The 17,120-nt window shown below is 41.2% G+C and overlaps 1 protein-coding gene across 2 annotated transcripts in view; it reads left to right on the forward strand.

Moving 5' to 3' along the window:
* FAM149A (family with sequence similarity 149 member A) overlaps positions 1-17,120 on the forward strand; it is a 68,551-nt gene that overhangs the window by 50,675 nt on the left and 756 nt on the right. For both annotated transcript variants that reach the window (XM_059384131.1, XM_059384132.1), the window contains exons 9-13: positions 1,172-1,260; positions 1,755-1,964; positions 13,386-13,503; positions 15,104-15,232; positions 15,345-15,423. In XM_059384131.1, the coding sequence (XP_059240114.1) occupies positions 1,172-1,260; positions 1,755-1,964; positions 13,386-13,503; positions 15,104-15,232; positions 15,345-15,423 (625 nt within the window). The remainder of the gene's footprint in view (positions 1-1,171; positions 1,261-1,754; positions 1,965-13,385; positions 13,504-15,103; positions 15,233-15,344; positions 15,424-17,120) is intronic.

The following is a 17,120-nucleotide window of genomic DNA, read 5'->3' on the forward strand; positions in this document are numbered from 1 at the left end:
TCCAGATTTAAAGTGAGGGGGTGGAAAAGAATTTACCATGCTAATGGATGGGTTTTGAAGATTTTTTTTTTATAGTTAATTTGTTGTTTTCGTTTGGATCAATGTTAAGAGAAAAAGAATGGACAACAAAGGTGGAAGTAAAAATGAAATATTATTAGAGCCTGTTTTGAAATAGTCAAAGCATTCTAGCAGTAATTACAACAGGTCTTACTTTATTCCTTTAACATTTTTTCTAACATTCATCATGGGGGAAATGTGATTGTGGTTGCTATATCTATTTTCCAACTAGAATATGATTCTAGTTTCAGAAATCCCGTTTCCCTGAATCTAAATGTTGTTTTCCACCCCAGTTGGCCATATCATGGGGCCAGATAGGGAAATCATGATTATTTACCCTCACTTCATGCTTCCACCAGTGTTATCTAATTTAATTCTCATACGAAGTATGTGTCCTTATCCTCAACCTAAAGATTAGGGAATTAAGACTCCAGGAACAAAGTCATCTTTCCAAGACCACCTAACAGGAAGCAGTTAGAACTGAAATTCAAATGTAAGCCTTGGAGATCTGGTGTTTGGGTTTTTTCCAGGCTTCTGTGCAGCCCCCAAGGCAACTACATAGAGCCAGCTATGAAGGCTGGGGTAAGAGAAGAGGTCCGAAGCAACAGCCCAGTTAGGAGCTGGGGTAGCCTTTCTTTGCCTCTCCAGATTCTCCCTCTACCTTCTTCCCCCGGTGTCTCTGGAGGCTGGTGCATGCAAGCTGTAGGGAGGGCTCCCTTGCCCTGCAGCTTTCAGAGCTCAGAGCAGGGGAGGAGAATGCGGGACGCTGTTTATTCCTGGCCTCTTGGCCAGGTCACAGCAATTGGTGGCATTTTCCCCACCAGTTACGCTATCCAGATTCCAGAAACTTCTCCCTTACTTTTGGCCTTCTAGGTCTGCTTGTGGTAATATGTCTCTACTGTTATGTAGTTATATTGCCTGAGGGAATTAAGCCAGTCCTTGTTAATTTCTTTTCCCACATCTTTATAAAATATCATACGTGTTCCATTTTTTCCCTCAAATTAGCCAGTTTGGAGTGTGTCATTTTTTTTCCTGCTAATTCCTGACAGGCACCAATAATCACAATAGCACTGGGTGCTTATTTTTTAATTTGTACTGTTTTTACTTTTCTCAGATTCATCGCTTCTCCAACAATTTTTATAGTGATTTGAGTGGTGTGATGACAATTCAAGCAAAGCCATTGCAGCAGAGACCTAGAACACAGTACGTATAAGAAATCATTACCTGCCTCTTCTGTAGACTGGATACCCCTGAGCCCTGAAGACTACAGAGCTTGTGGGATATGGAGCATCCTGGTTAACCCCATATGCTCTAGGTGTACCTGAGCCCATTAGGGAAGAAGAAAGCCACACGTGAGAATGAAGACACACCATTCTAATATCAACCACAAAATGATCACCGTTAGGCTAGGCCAGATAGATAAGGGGAAGAGAGCTGTGAGTTCTTAACCTTGTGGGCTCTACTGTAGGATTACAATCAGTGAGAACCTTAGACTTCTTTCCCCCTGTGGAAGATTCTTCATTGAAACAGAAATTGAATTGGAAATGATAGTTTGTCCATTCATTCAACCGATGTTTATTGAGCCAGGCACTGTTCTAGATGATGCCTGGTCATGGACACAAGTTCTTCTAATGCTGACATCTGAGTCAGCAATTGGTGGCAGCAATTGCTGAGTCAGCTTGACTTCCACCCCGCAGGAATGAGCAAGAGGACAGATTGTTGGGTGCAGGGCCCGGTGCCCTTTCTTTGACACGGCACCGCCTGGGCCGAACCTCGGATGCTCGAGTGCTCCACACTTCTGAAAGGAAAACACCCGCCTACACGAGGCTGCCTTCTCTTACTGCAGACTCACAGAGGATGAAAACCCCCAATGTGTACAGCGATGAAGTTCTCAGGGGAACAAAACTGTAAGTCCTGTCTCTCTCCTGGTAAACCAGATGTCACAGAGGATGGAGAGGCTCACCAGTTAGGGCTTATGGACTCATACGCACAAAGCATCCTCTGTCAGCTTTTATGTGGCCACTTCCTAAATAGTTTGTGAATTTGGATATTTCCCGTGAGCTGCGTTTTGGTAGTTGAGTTGGCTGTATGCTAGAACATAAAGTCAGGTATTGTATCCCAGCTGTACCCACAGCCAGGCAGCAAAATGCAGCTGTACTGGTGAGGCCATCTTTAATTGGTATTCAGTGGCCTCACTTGTAAAAGGAATAGTTAGCTAATGCTTTCAAATTACATAATTCATTCTTTCTCATTATGAGGTTCAAAACAATTAATGTGCATAAAATGCTATACTAATAAAAGGGAGGTATGTAACTATTAGTTTTTTGTTTCGAATTTTTATTTAAATTCTAGTTAGTTAACATGTAGTGTGATATTGGTTTCAGAAGTAGCATAACTGTTAGTTTTTATCTCTCTCTAAGGCTGTGTTTTGCCCCACATGGGGAGTTTCAAAAAAGCTTTTGACCTTCGGGATCAACTTCAGAGCATTGCCTTGTTAGAAAGCAATTTGTCCCCTCGTTTTTTGCAGAATTACAAGAGAGCACACCAGCTTTCTCACTAACAAGGGTTAGTGTTTATTGGGTGCATCCGGTTACCAGCACCGGCTAAGGGAGTCACATTTATTATCTTATTTATTCCCTGCCACAAATCGTTTGAGTTGATCCTCATAGTATCCCAGGTCCAAGGTAAGGAGACAGAGGCTGAAAGAAGTTGCATAACTCACCAAAGATGATCCCACCAGGGAAAGACAGAGCTGGGACTCCCCACGGTGCTGCCCAGCTTTGGAGACCATACCCTGGGGCCCTGGGGCCCTGGGGCCACCCGCCCCCCCCTCTCTGCAGGGGTGGAAGGCATGAACAGCCTCCAGGACTTAACCAGCAACTGGGTTTTTCAGGATGCATTCCACAATGCCAGGCCATGTTTGGTTTTTTGATGGGTCACTGTTCCTTTCACCATCTGGAGCTGATATTTCCATTGTTATTTGGGATAGTCAGGTTTTCCAAAGTTGTTTGCTCTGGCAGTTCTTCCAAGAACTCTCACCTTCTCACTGTGGCCACCTGGGACCCTGACCCCTGCAACCAGTGTCATTAGCACCTCGCTGGCCCTCTTCTCCTTCCCCCAGCCCAGCTGGGCTCCTTGTCAAGCTTTCATCTCAAACCTTTTCTGTTTTCTATTGAAATAAGTCAGATGCCTCCAGCTGTCTGTTCCCTTCATGTTCTGCCCCATTCCTAACTGTAGACCTGTGTTTTTCAACTTTAAAAAAAAAATTTTTTTTAATATCGCCATACCAAGGAGCCCTTTAAGACTGGTTTTCCTAATTTCTACCCCACTTGTGGAATTTTAATGCCACAAACATACTGGACAGTCTATGTACTGTTCTTTATATCTATGTTTTATGCACAAAAAGAATAAGGGTTATTTTTGGTCCCAACAACAACCCATGTTTGCTCCTTGGGGACAATGTCACCATCTTTGACTCTACATAACTATATCTTCCCGTTATTTCTCCTCACCCACCCTGACTGGGGGAAGCCTTACTACCTTTCTGAGCCACAAACAGACCAGCTATGCATGTTCTGACTTCCGGGATTCTGTTCATGCTCTGCCTTTCACTTTTATTAAAATAAGTTTTTTAACTATCAAAGTACAAAAAGTTCTCTGTGGAACATTAGAACAATACCAGAAATATGACTAAGTATCAAAGATCCCCTGTATGGCCAACACATAGAAATATAAAAATGTTAACTTGCTAAGTTTACTACCAATTTTATCTATGGTCATATTTCTTTTCTTTCCCTTATTTTTTTCCTAATACCACATTATCATACTACTGTGGCACTTTTTCATATGATTTTTTCATTTAATTTTATTCATATTTTCTATGTTAAATATTTCTCAAAGCATGATTTTAATGGCTAGAAAATAAAAGATGGTATGTGATAATCTATTAAGTATTTCCCACTATGGAAACTTTTCATTCCTTCTGTATTTTCACTATCATAATTTACAGCAAACATTTTTTTTTTTAAAGATTTGATTTATTTGTCAGAGAGAGTGTACAAAAAGGGGGAGCAGCAGGCAGAGAAGAAGCAGACTCCTCGCTGAGCAAGGAGCCCAATGTGGGATTCGATCCAAGGAATCCCAGGATGACAACCTGAGCCAAAGGCAGACACTTAGGCATTGAGTCACCCACGTGTCCCTGGACATCATTTTATATAAATCCTTTCTTAAGTTTTTATTAAATTCCAGTTAGTGTAATATTAGTTTCAGGTGTACAATATCATTTTATATAAATCTTAAGAAGGAAGACTTTAAATTGTGTCCTGGTGGTATAGATCCAGAAGTAAAGCTACCAGGTCAAAGGTTACAGGTATTTTTAAGACTCTTGAAATATTTTTCCAAAGCTCTTCCCAGAATGGTTCTCACAATTTATAATCCCACTGACAGGACACCAGACTCTTTCCTTGCAGCTTCTAAACAATGGATAGTATATGTATTTTAAAACATCAGAGATCAAAGGTTCATAACTTCTCAAATTCTCATAACTTTATTTATTTTTTTGTTGTTGTTTACAATTTTTTTATTTTATTTTTTCAGTGTTCCAAGATTCATTGTTTATGCGTCACACCCAGTGCTCCATGCAATATGTGCCCTCCTTAATACCCACCACCAGCCTCACCCATCCCCCTCCCCCGTCCCCTCCAAAACCCTCAATTTGTTTCTCAGAGCCGACAGTCTCTCATGCTTTGTCTCCCCCTCTGATTTACCCCAACTCACTTTTCCTTTCCTTCTCCTAATGTTCTCCATGTTATTCCTTACACTCCACAGATAAGTGAAACCATATGATAATTGACTTTCTCTGCTTGACTTATTTCACTCAGCATAATCTCCTCCAGTCCCATCCATGTTAATACAAAAACTGGGTATTCATCCTTTCTGATGTCTGCGTAATATTCCATCATATATATATATGGACCATTATCTTCTTTATCCATTTGTCTGTTGAAGGGCATCTTGGCTCTTTCCGCAGTTTGGTGAATGTGGCCATTGCTACTATGAACATTGGGATACATATAGCCATATTTTCACTACGTCAGTATCTTTGGAGTAAATACCCAGTAGTGCAATTGCAGGGTCATAGAGTAGCTCTATTTTTATTTTCTTTTTTTTTAATATTTTATTCATTTATTTGACAGACAGAGAAAGAGATCACAAGTAGGCAGAGAGGCAGACAGAGAGAGGAGGGGAAGCAGGCTCCCTGTGGAGCAGAGAGCCCTATGTGGGGCTCAATCCCAGGATCCTGGGATCATGCCCTGAGCCAAAGACAGAGGCTTTAACCCACTGAACCTCCCAGGGACCCCTATTTTTATTTTCTTAAGGAATCTCTACACTGTTTTCCAAAGTGGCTGTACCAACTTGCATTCCCGCCAACAGTGTAAGGGTTCCCATTCCTCCACATCCTCTCCAACACACGTTGTTTCCTGTCCTCTTTATTTTTGGCCATTCTAACTGGTATAAGGTGGTATCTCAATGTGATTTTGATTTGAATTTCCCTAATGGCTAATGATGATCAACATTTTTTTATGTATCTGTTAGCCATTTGTGTTTCTTCTCTGGAGAAGTGTCTGTTCATGTCTTCTGCCCATTTTTTGACATGATTATCTGTTTTTTGGGTGTTGAGTTTGAGTTCTTTATAGATCTTGGATATCAGCCCTTTGTCTGTAGTGTCATTTGCAAATATCTTCTCCCATTTCATGGGCTGCTTCTTTGTTTTGTTGACTGTTTCCTTTGCTGTGCAGAAGGTTTTTATCTTGATGAAATCCCAAAAGTTCATTTTTGCTTTTATTTCCTTTGCCTTTAGAGACATGTCTTTTTTTTTTTTTTAAGATTTTATTTATTTATTTTGACAGGCAGAGATCACAAGTAGGCAGAGAGGCAGGCAGAGAGAGAGACAGACAGAGAAGGCAGGCTCCCCGCTGACCAGAGAGCCCAACATGGGGCTCAATCCCAGAACCCTGGGATCACGACCTGAGCCGAAGGCAGAGGCCTTAACCCACTGAGCCACCTAGGCACTCCAGGAGACATGTCTTGAAAGAAGTTGCTGTGGCCAATGTCAAAGAAGTTACTGCCTATGTTCTTCTTTAGGATTTTGATAGATTACTGCCTCATGTCTTTCATCCATTTCGAATTTATCTTTGTGTATGGTATAAGAGAATGGTTGAGTTTCATTCTTCTATACATAGCTGTCCAATTTTCGCAGCACCATTTATTGAAGAGACTGTCTTTTTTCCACAGGGCAGTTTTTCCTGCTTTGTCAAAGATTAGTTGACCATAGAGTTGAGGATCCATATCAGGGCTCTCTATTCTGTACCATTGATCTATGTGTCTGTTTTTGTGCCAGTACCATGCTGTCTTAGTGATCACAGTTTTGTAATATAGCTTGAAATCAGGCAACTTGATGCACCCAGCTTTGTTTTTTTCTTTTTCAACATTTCCTTGGCAATTCCGGGTCTTTTCTGGTTCCATACAAATTTTAGGATTGTTTGTTCCAGTACTTTGAAAAATGCTGATGGAATTTTTATCAGGATGGCACTGAAAGTATAGATTGCTCTGGGCAGTAGAGACATTTTAATAATGTTTATTCTTCTGATCCATGAGCATGGGATGGTCTTCCATCTTTTTGTGTCTTCTTCAATTTCTTTCATGAGTGTTCTGTAGCTCCTCGAGTACAGATCCTTTACCTCTTTGGTTAGGTTTATTCCAAGGTATCTTATGGTTCTTGGTGCTATAGTAAATGGAATTGATTCTCTGATTTCCCTTTCTATATTTCTGTTGTTAGCGTATAAGAAAGCGACTGATTTCTGTGCATTGATTTTGTATCCGCCACATTACGGAATTGCTGTATGAGTTCTAGTAGTTTGGGTATGGAGTCTTTTGGATTTTCCATATAAAGTATCATGTCATCTATGAAGAGAGAGAGTTTGATTTCTTTGCCAATTTGAAACATTTTATTACTTGTTGTTGGCTGATTGCTGTTACTAGGACTTTTAGTACGATGTTGAACAACAGTGGCAAGGGTGAGCATCCTTGTCATGTTCCTGATCTCAATGGGAAGGCTGTCAGTTTCTCCCCATTGGGAATGATATTCACTGTGGGTTTTTCAAAGATTTTACAAAGTTGAGGAATGTTCCTTCTATCCCTGTACCTCGAAGAATTTGAATCAGGAACAGATGCTGTATTTTGTCAAATGCTTTTTCTGCATCAATTGAGAGGACCATGTGGTTCCTCTTTCTTCTTACTGATTTGTTCTATCACATTGATTGATTTGAAAATGTTGAACCACCCTTGCATCTCAAGGATAAAATCCCACCTGGTCATGGTGGATAATCTTTTTAATGTGCTGTTAGATCCTATTAGCTAGGATCTTGAGAATCTTGACATCCATATTCATCAGGGATATTGGTCTGAAATTCTCCTTTTTGATGGGGTCTTTGCTTGGTTTTGGGATCAAGGTAATGTTGGCCTCATAGAAAGAGTCTAGAAGTTTTCCTTCTGTTCCTTCTATTTTTTGAAACAGCTTCAGAAGAATAGGTATTATTTTTTCTTTGAATGTTTAGTAGAATTCCCCAGGGAATCCATCAGGTCCCAGACTCTTGTTTTTTGGGAGGTTTTTCATTCCTGCTTCAATCTCATTACTGGTTATTGGTCTATTCAGGTTGCCAGTTTCTTCCTGTTTCAGTCTTGGAAGTTTATAGCTTCCCAGGAATGCATCTATTTCTTCTAGGTTGCTTAACTTATTGGCATATAGTTGTTGATAATAATTTCTGATGATTGTTTCTATTCCCTTGTTGTTAGTCATGATCTCTCCCCTGTCATTCATAATTTTATTAATTTGGGTTTTCTCCCTTTTCTTATGGAAGGGGCCCTTCTCAGTTTGGCCCATGGTTTATCAATATTATTAATTCTTTCAAAGAACCAGTTTCTAGTTTCATTGATGTGTTCTATTGTATCTCTAGTTTCTAACTCGTTGCTCTCTGCTCTAATCTTAATTATTTCCCTTACTGTGAGTGGGGTTGTCTTAATTTGTTGTTGATTTTCCAGTTCTTTAAGGTGTAAAGAGAGTTGGTGTATTTGGGATTTTTCCTTTTTTTTTTTTTTTTTTGATTGAGGCTTAGACAGCTATGTATTTCCCCCTTAGGACTGCCTTTGCCATATTCAATAGATTTTGGACTAAAGTGTCTTCATTCTCATTGGTTTCCATGAATTGTTTAAGTTCTTCTTTGATTTCCTGGTTAATCTAAACACTCTTGAGCAGGATGGTCTTTAGCTTCCAAGTGTTTGAATTCCTTCCAAACTTTTTCTTGTGGTTGAGTTCCAGTTTCAAAGCATTGTGGTCTAAGAATATGCAGGGAATAATCTCAGTCCTTTGGTGTAAGTTGAGCCCTGAATTGTGATCAAGTATGTGGTCTATTCTGGAGAAAGTTTTATGTGCACTTGAGAAGAATGAGTATTCTGTTGTTTTAGGGTGGAATGTTCTGTATATGTCTATAAGGTCCATCTGGTCCAATGTGTTATTCAAAGCTCTTGTTTCGTTGCTGATTTTCTGCTGAGGCGAGCTGTCTATTGCTGAGAGTGGCATGTTAAGATCCCTTCCAGTTAATGTATTCATATCAGTATGACTCTATTTTGTTTAACAGTTGGCTATTAGTTGGCTGCTCCCATGTTGGGGGCATAAATATTTATAATTGTTAGATCTTCTTGGTGGATAGACCCTTTAAGAATGATGTAGTGGGGGCACCTGGGTGGCTCAGTGGGTTAAATCCTCTGCCTTCGGCTCAGGTCAAGATCCCAGGGTCCTGGGATCAAGCCCCACATCGGGCTCTCTGCTCAGCAGGGAGCCTGCTTCCTCCCCTCTCTCTCTGCCTGCTTCCCTGCCTACTTGTGATCTCTGTCAGTCAAATAAATAAAATCTGAAAAAAAATTATTATCTTTAAAAAAATAATGATGTAGTGTCCTTCTGTATCTCTGACTACATTCTTCAGCTTAAAATCTAAATTATCTGATATGAGAATTGCTATCCCAGCTTTCTTTTGAGGCCCATTGACATGTAAGATGGTTTTCCATCCTTTCACTTTCAGTCTTGATGTTTGTTTAGGTTCAAAATATGTCTCTTATAGACAGCATATGATGGGCCCTGTTGTTTTATCCAATCTGCAACCCTGTGCCATTTTATGGGAGCATTTAGGCCATTCACATTGAGAGTGATTATTGAAAGATACATTTTTTATTGACATCATGTTGCCTGTGAAGTCCTTGTTTCTATAGATTGTCTCTGTGAATTTCTGTTCTATGTCATTCTTGCGTTCTTTCTTCTTTTATAGAACCTCCCTTAATATTTCTTTAGTGGCAGCTTGGTGGTCACATAATCTTTTAAACCTTGCCAGTCTTGGAAGCTCTTTATCTCTCCATCCATTCTGAATGTCATCCTTACCTTCAGATAAAGTATTCTTGGCTGCATGTTCTTCTCATTTAGTGCCCTGAATGTCTTTCCAGCCTTTTCTGGCTTCCCAGGTTTCTGTGGACAGGTCTGACATTATTCTGATTGTCCTTCCTCTGTATGTAAGGAATCTCTTCTCCCTAGCTGCCCTTAAGACATCATCTCTGATTTTATGATTCATATATTTCACAATTAAGTGTCTCAAGGTCTTTCTAGACTTGTTGACCTTGGGGGGTGTCCTCTCTGCCTCTAGGACATGAACACTTGTTCCATTCCCCAGATTAAGGAAATTTTTGTCCAGTATATTTTCTACTATATCTTCTAGTCTTCTCTCTTTTTCCACCCCTTCAGGGATCCCAATCACTCTGACATTAGAATGGTTAATGGTGTCATTTATTTCCATAATTCTGTTTTCATGGCTTCCAAGCTGTTTGTTCCAGACCTCCTCCTGATCCTTCTTTTCAATCAGTTTGTCTTCTAGATCACTAATTCTATCTTCTGCCTCATTTACCCTAGCTGTTAGAGTATTTAGATTATATTGGATCTCATTGATAGCATTTTTAGGTTCTGCCAGATCAGCTCTCTCTCCCACCCTTGGAGATTCTATGTTGTCACTAATGGTCTTCTCCAACCTAGTCATCACCTAGATAATTGTTACCCTGAATTCAAACATATTGTTTATGTCACAGAACTCTGTGACAGAGGCCACAGTCTCTGAATTTTTCCTCTGTTGGATGTTCCTCCTCTTAATCAGTTGGTGAGAGGTGGTTAAGGGGATGTATATCTGGATATATCAACCATGATCCAGTCAAGTTGAACCTTGAACAGTTTCGGAGCAATCAGAAGTCACCACCAAAAAGAAAGAAAAAAAGGAAAAAAAGAGAGAGAGAAAGGGAGAAAAACAAGAAAAAACCCAGCCAAAATGAGTCCCAAAAGTAAGATTTCTATAGTACAAAAACAAATACACAGAAACACTGACAGAAGAATAAGATGGGAGGGGGGTTAAAAACCCTCAATGTGGGCGGGCAAGGAAGGTTATGTCAGTTCTTCCTCCGCGTCTCTTGTTATCTTCCTTAAACGACTCAACTTTCCAGATATATAGGGAAATTACAACTGTTTTATATATAGGGGTAGTATTGAATAGGGGAAAAGAATTACCTAGAAGCTTATGTCTATCTATATATATATATATATAAAGAGAAAAGAAAAAGAAACAGGTATATGTATTTAAAAAGTTCAAGTTAAAAAGTTACTATGTAATATGTGGTATTAAACATCTAGATATATTAAACTTCTATCATATTACATGATAAGCATCATGTAATATGATAGAAGTTTAATATATTTAATATTACATGATAAGCATCATGTAATATGTTTATAAACAACAATGTTTATAAACATAAACATCTGCATATGTTGTATACAAACATCTAGATGTTGTATTAAAATCTAGTTGTAATGGTAAGTAGGTTAGAAAAATAAAAAGAATCGTGAGAACAAATATTTTTTAAAAATTTTATCTATGAAATATGCAGGTTTGGGGGCAATACAAGGGGCTTAATATATTGTTTTCCTCTGATGTTGGGGTTTTACAGTTTTATGGGGACCCTGTGGTTATTATCCTCTTGTTCTTTTGGCTTGTCTTCTGGGGGAGGGGCCTGCTACATTGTTTTTCAGTCACTCTTGCCTGGGCTGAGCTGTCCTGCCCCCTATCAAGAGGCTGGGCTCTGTGGAAACTGGTTTTTCAGGCTTTTGTTCTCTGGAGCTTTTTGTTCTTTGGTGGCCCTTTGCAGCTTTTCTGAGGGTTAGTGCAAAGTAAACTGTCTGTACCCAGTCTGCTCCCCTCTGGGTGGTCCAGAACACATGGACTCCCCCTTTGCAAACTCCACTGAACACCACAGCCTCCCACAGGCAGTGTGCACTCCCAGCCACTGTCTCAGTGGTCTCCCAAGGCCCCTTTAGTGGCACCCCAATGCCACTAAAACCGAAAGTGATATTGGTCCAGGTGAGCCCAATACCGATGCCTGCTGTTGCTGGAACTGCTGTATAGAGTCCACGCCCATGCCGGGTGTACTCGGACCCCATGGCAACCCAGGTTGCAGATTGCTGCAGATTTCTGGCAGGAGCCTGTGCCAGGCTGTCTCAGGCATAGGTGGAGATGTGCCCCGCCCCAGCGGTGGTGCAAGCTGCAGAAAGCCACAGACTCAGGGACCACCAACTGGGAGCCCTGCCTGGCTCTCTCAGACATGGGTGCGTGCTGGCTGTGACCGCTCTGGGCTGTAGGGTTAGGTCCATGCCTGTGGCCACCGAATTCCACCAATTGCCTCTTAAAACTCTTTGTTCTTTTTGAGTGCTTTTAACCAGACTCCACGTTAATGCTGGTTCCCAAGCAGAGGGCACTTTCATATTGGGGTATTACTTTCCAGTGGGTCAGTTCTGGTGACTCGCTCCCCCTTCTGTTTGTCCTCTGATATCAGTCTAAGCATTCCCACTCTGCTTTACCTCTCCACTAGTGTCTTCTGCCACCATAGAGATCCAGAAGTATATAATCCTACATCTCAGGCTGGTTTCATGGGTGTTCAGAGTGTTCTGATAGATATTTAGCTCAAGTCAGGGGACCGGTTGAAACAGGGTCTCCTACTTCTCTGCCATCTTGCCCAACCCCTTTCATAACTTTATTATTAAGGAATAAATGAATTAGAATCTTTTCCTAGAATATCCATCTCTATTCTTATGCATGAACTAGATAATGTTTCAATGTCAATATCTGGTAGGGAAAGTCTATCATCATTACTCTTTTATTAACATTTCCTGACAAACTTTATGTTCTGGTTGTCAAATTCAAAAATGAAAAGTATCACATTGAACCTCAGGCCTTAAATCTATTAAAAATGTGGGGATAACTGACATTGTCACAATTATTAGTTTTCTCATCAAAGGACATATTCTTGGAGCACCTGGGTGGCTCCGTCGGTTAGGCAACTGCTTTCAGCTCAGGTCATGATCCTTGGGTCCTGGGATAGATCGAGTCCCGCATCGGGTTCCCTGCTCCAAGGGGAGCCTGCTTCTCCTTCTGCCTCTCCCCCAGCTCATGCTCTCTCTCTCTCTCTCTCAAATAAATGAAAAAAAAATTAAAAGGAAAAACATATTTTGCCTCTCCTTTTATTTTTTTTTTAAAGATTTTATTTATTTGACAGAGAGAGATCACAAGTAGGCAGAGGGGCAGGCAGAGAGAGAGAGAGAGAGGAGGAAGCAGGCTCTCTGCTGAGCAGAGAGCCCGATGCGGGTCTCGATCCCAGGACCCTGGGATCACGACCTGAGCCGAAGGCCGAGGCTTTAACCCACTGAGCCACTCAGGCGCCCCTGCCTCTCCTTTTAATGACCTTATGTAGGTTTTATAGTACTGATTTTATACTTAATTGATCATCCATGCCCTAAATTTCTACAGTACGTACATTTAGAATCATTCACTATGGCCTTTTATTACATAAACTGATTAAATTGTTCTCTAATTACTTCGTGGGTTTTCATCATGTTTTCAGGAACCTGTAAGCTCTTTAGGGGGAGGAACTTATGTTCTGCAAGGGGCTGGGACAGCCGAGCACTCAGGAAATACAGGTTGACATCACTGCTAACCAAGGAGGAGGTGACTAGAGCTGGTGGTCAGTCGCCTCTCCGCACTGGTCTGGCTGATACTCTGCTCATTCTATGTGAGCATTTCTTTTGGAAGGCAGCTGTGATTAGTAGTTCAGATGAGGAGGTTCAGGGTGGGGACTTGCCCCCCTCTGTCCAGAACCCACTGCTCAGTCATGTATTGTTGTGTTCACAGGCAAACTGGCATGGAGCGAGTGTCCTCCCCACCGGTTTCCACCTGGAGCAGGTTACCCCCAGTAGGTGCCGAGACCGGGGAGCAGAATATGGTGATTCCTGGATCTCGCCCTGTTTCTGTAAGACAACTCTTTTTCTATCTATGTGCACCATTTAGATTGTCTATGGGAAAACAGACAAACAAGCGAAATATAATTTTGGCCCTTCCCAATGAACTCAGTGCCATCAAATGTCTCCATGATTTGCTTCCTGAAAGTAACTGCCGTGCGACAAGGGACAGGGGGCGGGAGGGTTAATTCACTGTTTAGTGAAAATACAGACATGATTTGAACTAAGTCAGAAGGTCCAGGTGTCACAGAACATCTGATAGTCAGGATGGTAGAGGGAAGAAAGAGCATGAAAGTCAGGTCAGCAGACAGGGAGATCTGTGTTTGAACCCTGCCAGGCAAACGCTGCATGACTTGTAGACATTATTTTCCCTGGGACTTAATTTTCTCACCTGTTAAAGGGCCATCGTGTTTCCTTCCTCCAAGAATTGTTGTAAGGGTGAAATGACTTCATAGGTGGTAAATTCTGCCTGCATAAAGTAAGACCTCAGGAAAACACCTGTGCCATTTTGACCAGCCCTCATTCTCCCAAGTGCACCCATGCTCCACGTGCCACACCATGGCCAACGGGCTGGGCAGGTCTGGGGTGGCTGGTATGAACAGCCACATTTCCCCCCAGGTGTACGATGAGTCCTCACTTTATTCCCATACAAGTAACTTGTCTCTATTTCACAAAACACAGAAGGGCTCCGGTTGTGGGAGCATAAAGGCCTAGAGAGAACATGTGACAGACATTTCCTCTTGCATTCCTTTGCCTCCTCGAGTACAGCAATCGAACCGATTCCTAGAGAGGCAGGAGTTGCAAAGGGTTGACATGTCATCTTTAGCTTGTTGTTGCTTAGAGTAAAGTCCTTTTTTTTTTTATTTTTATTTATTTATTTTACAGAGAGAGATCACAAGTAGGCAGAGAGAGAGAGGGAAGCAGACTCCCTGCTGAGCAGAGAGCCCGATGTGGGGCTCGATCCCAGGACCCTGAGATCATGACCTGAGCTGAAAGCAGAGGCTTTAACCCACTAAGCCACCCAGGCGCCCCTTAGAGTAAAGTCTTAATAGAAGGATGCAAGCATTGCATTAATAAAAACGTCTGTTGCTTCACAAATGCCAAATTATATGGCTATTTTAATTTAACAGTAAGGATTTTAGGTGGCTAAGCTTTTGAATCCATGTTTATCTATGAGGACACTACCATTTTCTCAAGTTACATAACAAAATTACATAATTAAAATATATATTGATATTCATGCTTGATGGACCTTATACTTCATAGTCTTTAAATAAGAATTTAGCGAATTAGCAAATTAGTGGGGTGCCTGGGTGGCTCAGTGGGTTAAAGCCTCTGCCTTCGGCTCAGGTTATGATCCCAGAGTCCTGGAATCAAGCCCCGCATCGAGCCCTGCATCGGGCTCTCTGCTCGGCAGGAAGACTGCTTCCCCCTCTCCACCGCCCTGCCTGCCTCTCTGCCTGCTTGCAATCTCTGTCTGTCAAATAAATAAATAAAATCTTAAAAAAAAAAAAAGTTTTGAATTAGCAAGGCAATGAGCACAGGGATCTTCTTTTGTATTTTTTAAGGATTGCATTTACCTTAAACCAGAACATACTATCCTTTATTCAGTACAGAGGGAGGCACCCACAAAACCGTGTGCTAAGTGCGATACCTGACAGTTTAGAGCGATTGCCTTTTCGAGAAAGATCTCTGACGATAGAACACTTTTCGAGACCCAGCACGACCCACACATTTCGGGTAGGTTGCCTGATTTTTAAAAATATTTTTTAAAATATTTTTAAATATAAAATATTTTTATAAATATCTGAAATAATAAAACTCATCCCTCCTTTTGTTTTTTTTCCAACAGTTAGATACTCCTCGAAAAGGTTCACTGACCCTAATGGAGTTTGCTGGTCACACGTGGACAGGTCAGAGTTTCTTCACAGGTCAGTTTTCTCCACATATAAATAAAATGATGTCATATGTGAGGTTTCAAGTGTTGGAAAGAGAAATTAGGGATTATCTACCTTAAGAGGACTATTTTGACACGTAGGAGGAAATACCAAACGTTTGTCCTCTACATGCAGACACAGAAGTCTCTACAAAGAGCAAAGATGCAAAACTAAGCACCTACCTACTTTTCGATGTAAAGGGGAAAATGCCCAAACACTCTTCGTTAAATTGAGGCCTCCTCTCAGAAAAAAGGAAAAGTCTGTCTCATGAGTCTTATGAGAAATCGGGGTCTCTCTCTCTCTCTGCAATAGTTTTCATGTTTTCCATGAAAACCTAATCTTACTTCTCTTTGAAGATCTAATGAGAAAAAATGCTTCAGAAAATTAATGCAAATAGTCTAACTATTTTATAATGGGTTGCTGTACAGCTACAGACTCATTTTCAGCCTAGTAGCTGTTTTTAGGATAAAGTTTCTAGTCTGAATTTAGGCCAATGATGTTTTAGTTTTCAAAATTTTTTGCCAGCACTTTTAAGGAGGCACCAGAGCACTGTCACGAACTGAGCCACTCTGGAATCAAATGCCTGTTTTTTCATCCTCTTCGTTGAGATATCTTAGGAGAGTCTCAACCTCTCTGGGCCTCTGTTTCCTCTTTCATTAGAGGCTGGGTGGATAAAACCATCTTTGGAAAAAACATGTGCAAAGGACCTAGCTAGATTCCAAGTATCTACTGTTCGTTCAAACATTATATGTGAAAGATAATCAGCTATTGTAGCGTAAATGCTATAGTTTTAAAATAAATCTAGTAAAACAGAAGCACTGAGACAACACAGCAATTTTATCACTGTTTATACCAGCCCTTCCATAGTTCTGTAGTCTAGTGCTTGCTGTCCAAGATTCTTAAGCCCTTTTACAATTTTTCTCCTATGCAAATAGCCCTAGGCCACTGTGCCCTCCTGTTGCTTTTCTTTGTACGTTTCCCAGCAGCGTTCGCTCTCACTGTCAGGGACTGTAGTTCCTTCTCTAAAGGGCAGCCCTGCTCTGTTATCAGTTACTGCTCTGCCTTGTAGATGGTTGGAGGAAAGTAGGCATCAAAGCATGTTTATTAATAAATAAACAATGTGCCAAGTGGCTCACTCTGTGCCAAGTTCTCTGCCAAGTGTTGGCATTCAAACACCAAGGATGTTTTGGTCTGTGCCTCAAGGACCACTCAGTGTAGTGGGGAAATGGAAAGGACCACGAGAGAGGGGAGGCAGCTGGATATGCAGATGGGTAAACGGACAGAGAGGCTTCCCAGAGGAGCCATGCACTGTGCCACCCAGCGTGAGCATCACGTGGTACGTGAGAGAGAGAGAGAGAGAGAGAGAGAGATTGACTCCAAGGATGGCCTGGAGACTGCTGCTGAGGGAGAGAGCTCATGGAATCTTGATGAATCAGGTTCTGGAGATGTTGACCGCAGCGGGCTCGTTTTAAATCTGCACACTTCACTTTCCCCCATTCCTGTCAGTATATTCTCTTATCGTTAATTTGGTGACTATCGTTATTGATGGTCAGAAGCCTTTTTCATTTCTATAAGAATAACTGAGGGTACGTAAGAGACATATTCCTCTATTTCTAAGCATTTATTTTGTTTTCTTCCGACAAGCAAGCATGTAATCACTTTCTTGTCCTTTGTTTCCAGGTCAGAAAGCT

This window comes from Mustela nigripes, chromosome 18 (assembly GCF_022355385.1).
Source record: "Mustela nigripes isolate SB6536 chromosome 18, MUSNIG.SB6536, whole genome shotgun sequence".
Classification (NCBI taxonomy): domain Eukaryota; kingdom Metazoa; phylum Chordata; class Mammalia; order Carnivora; family Mustelidae; genus Mustela; species Mustela nigripes.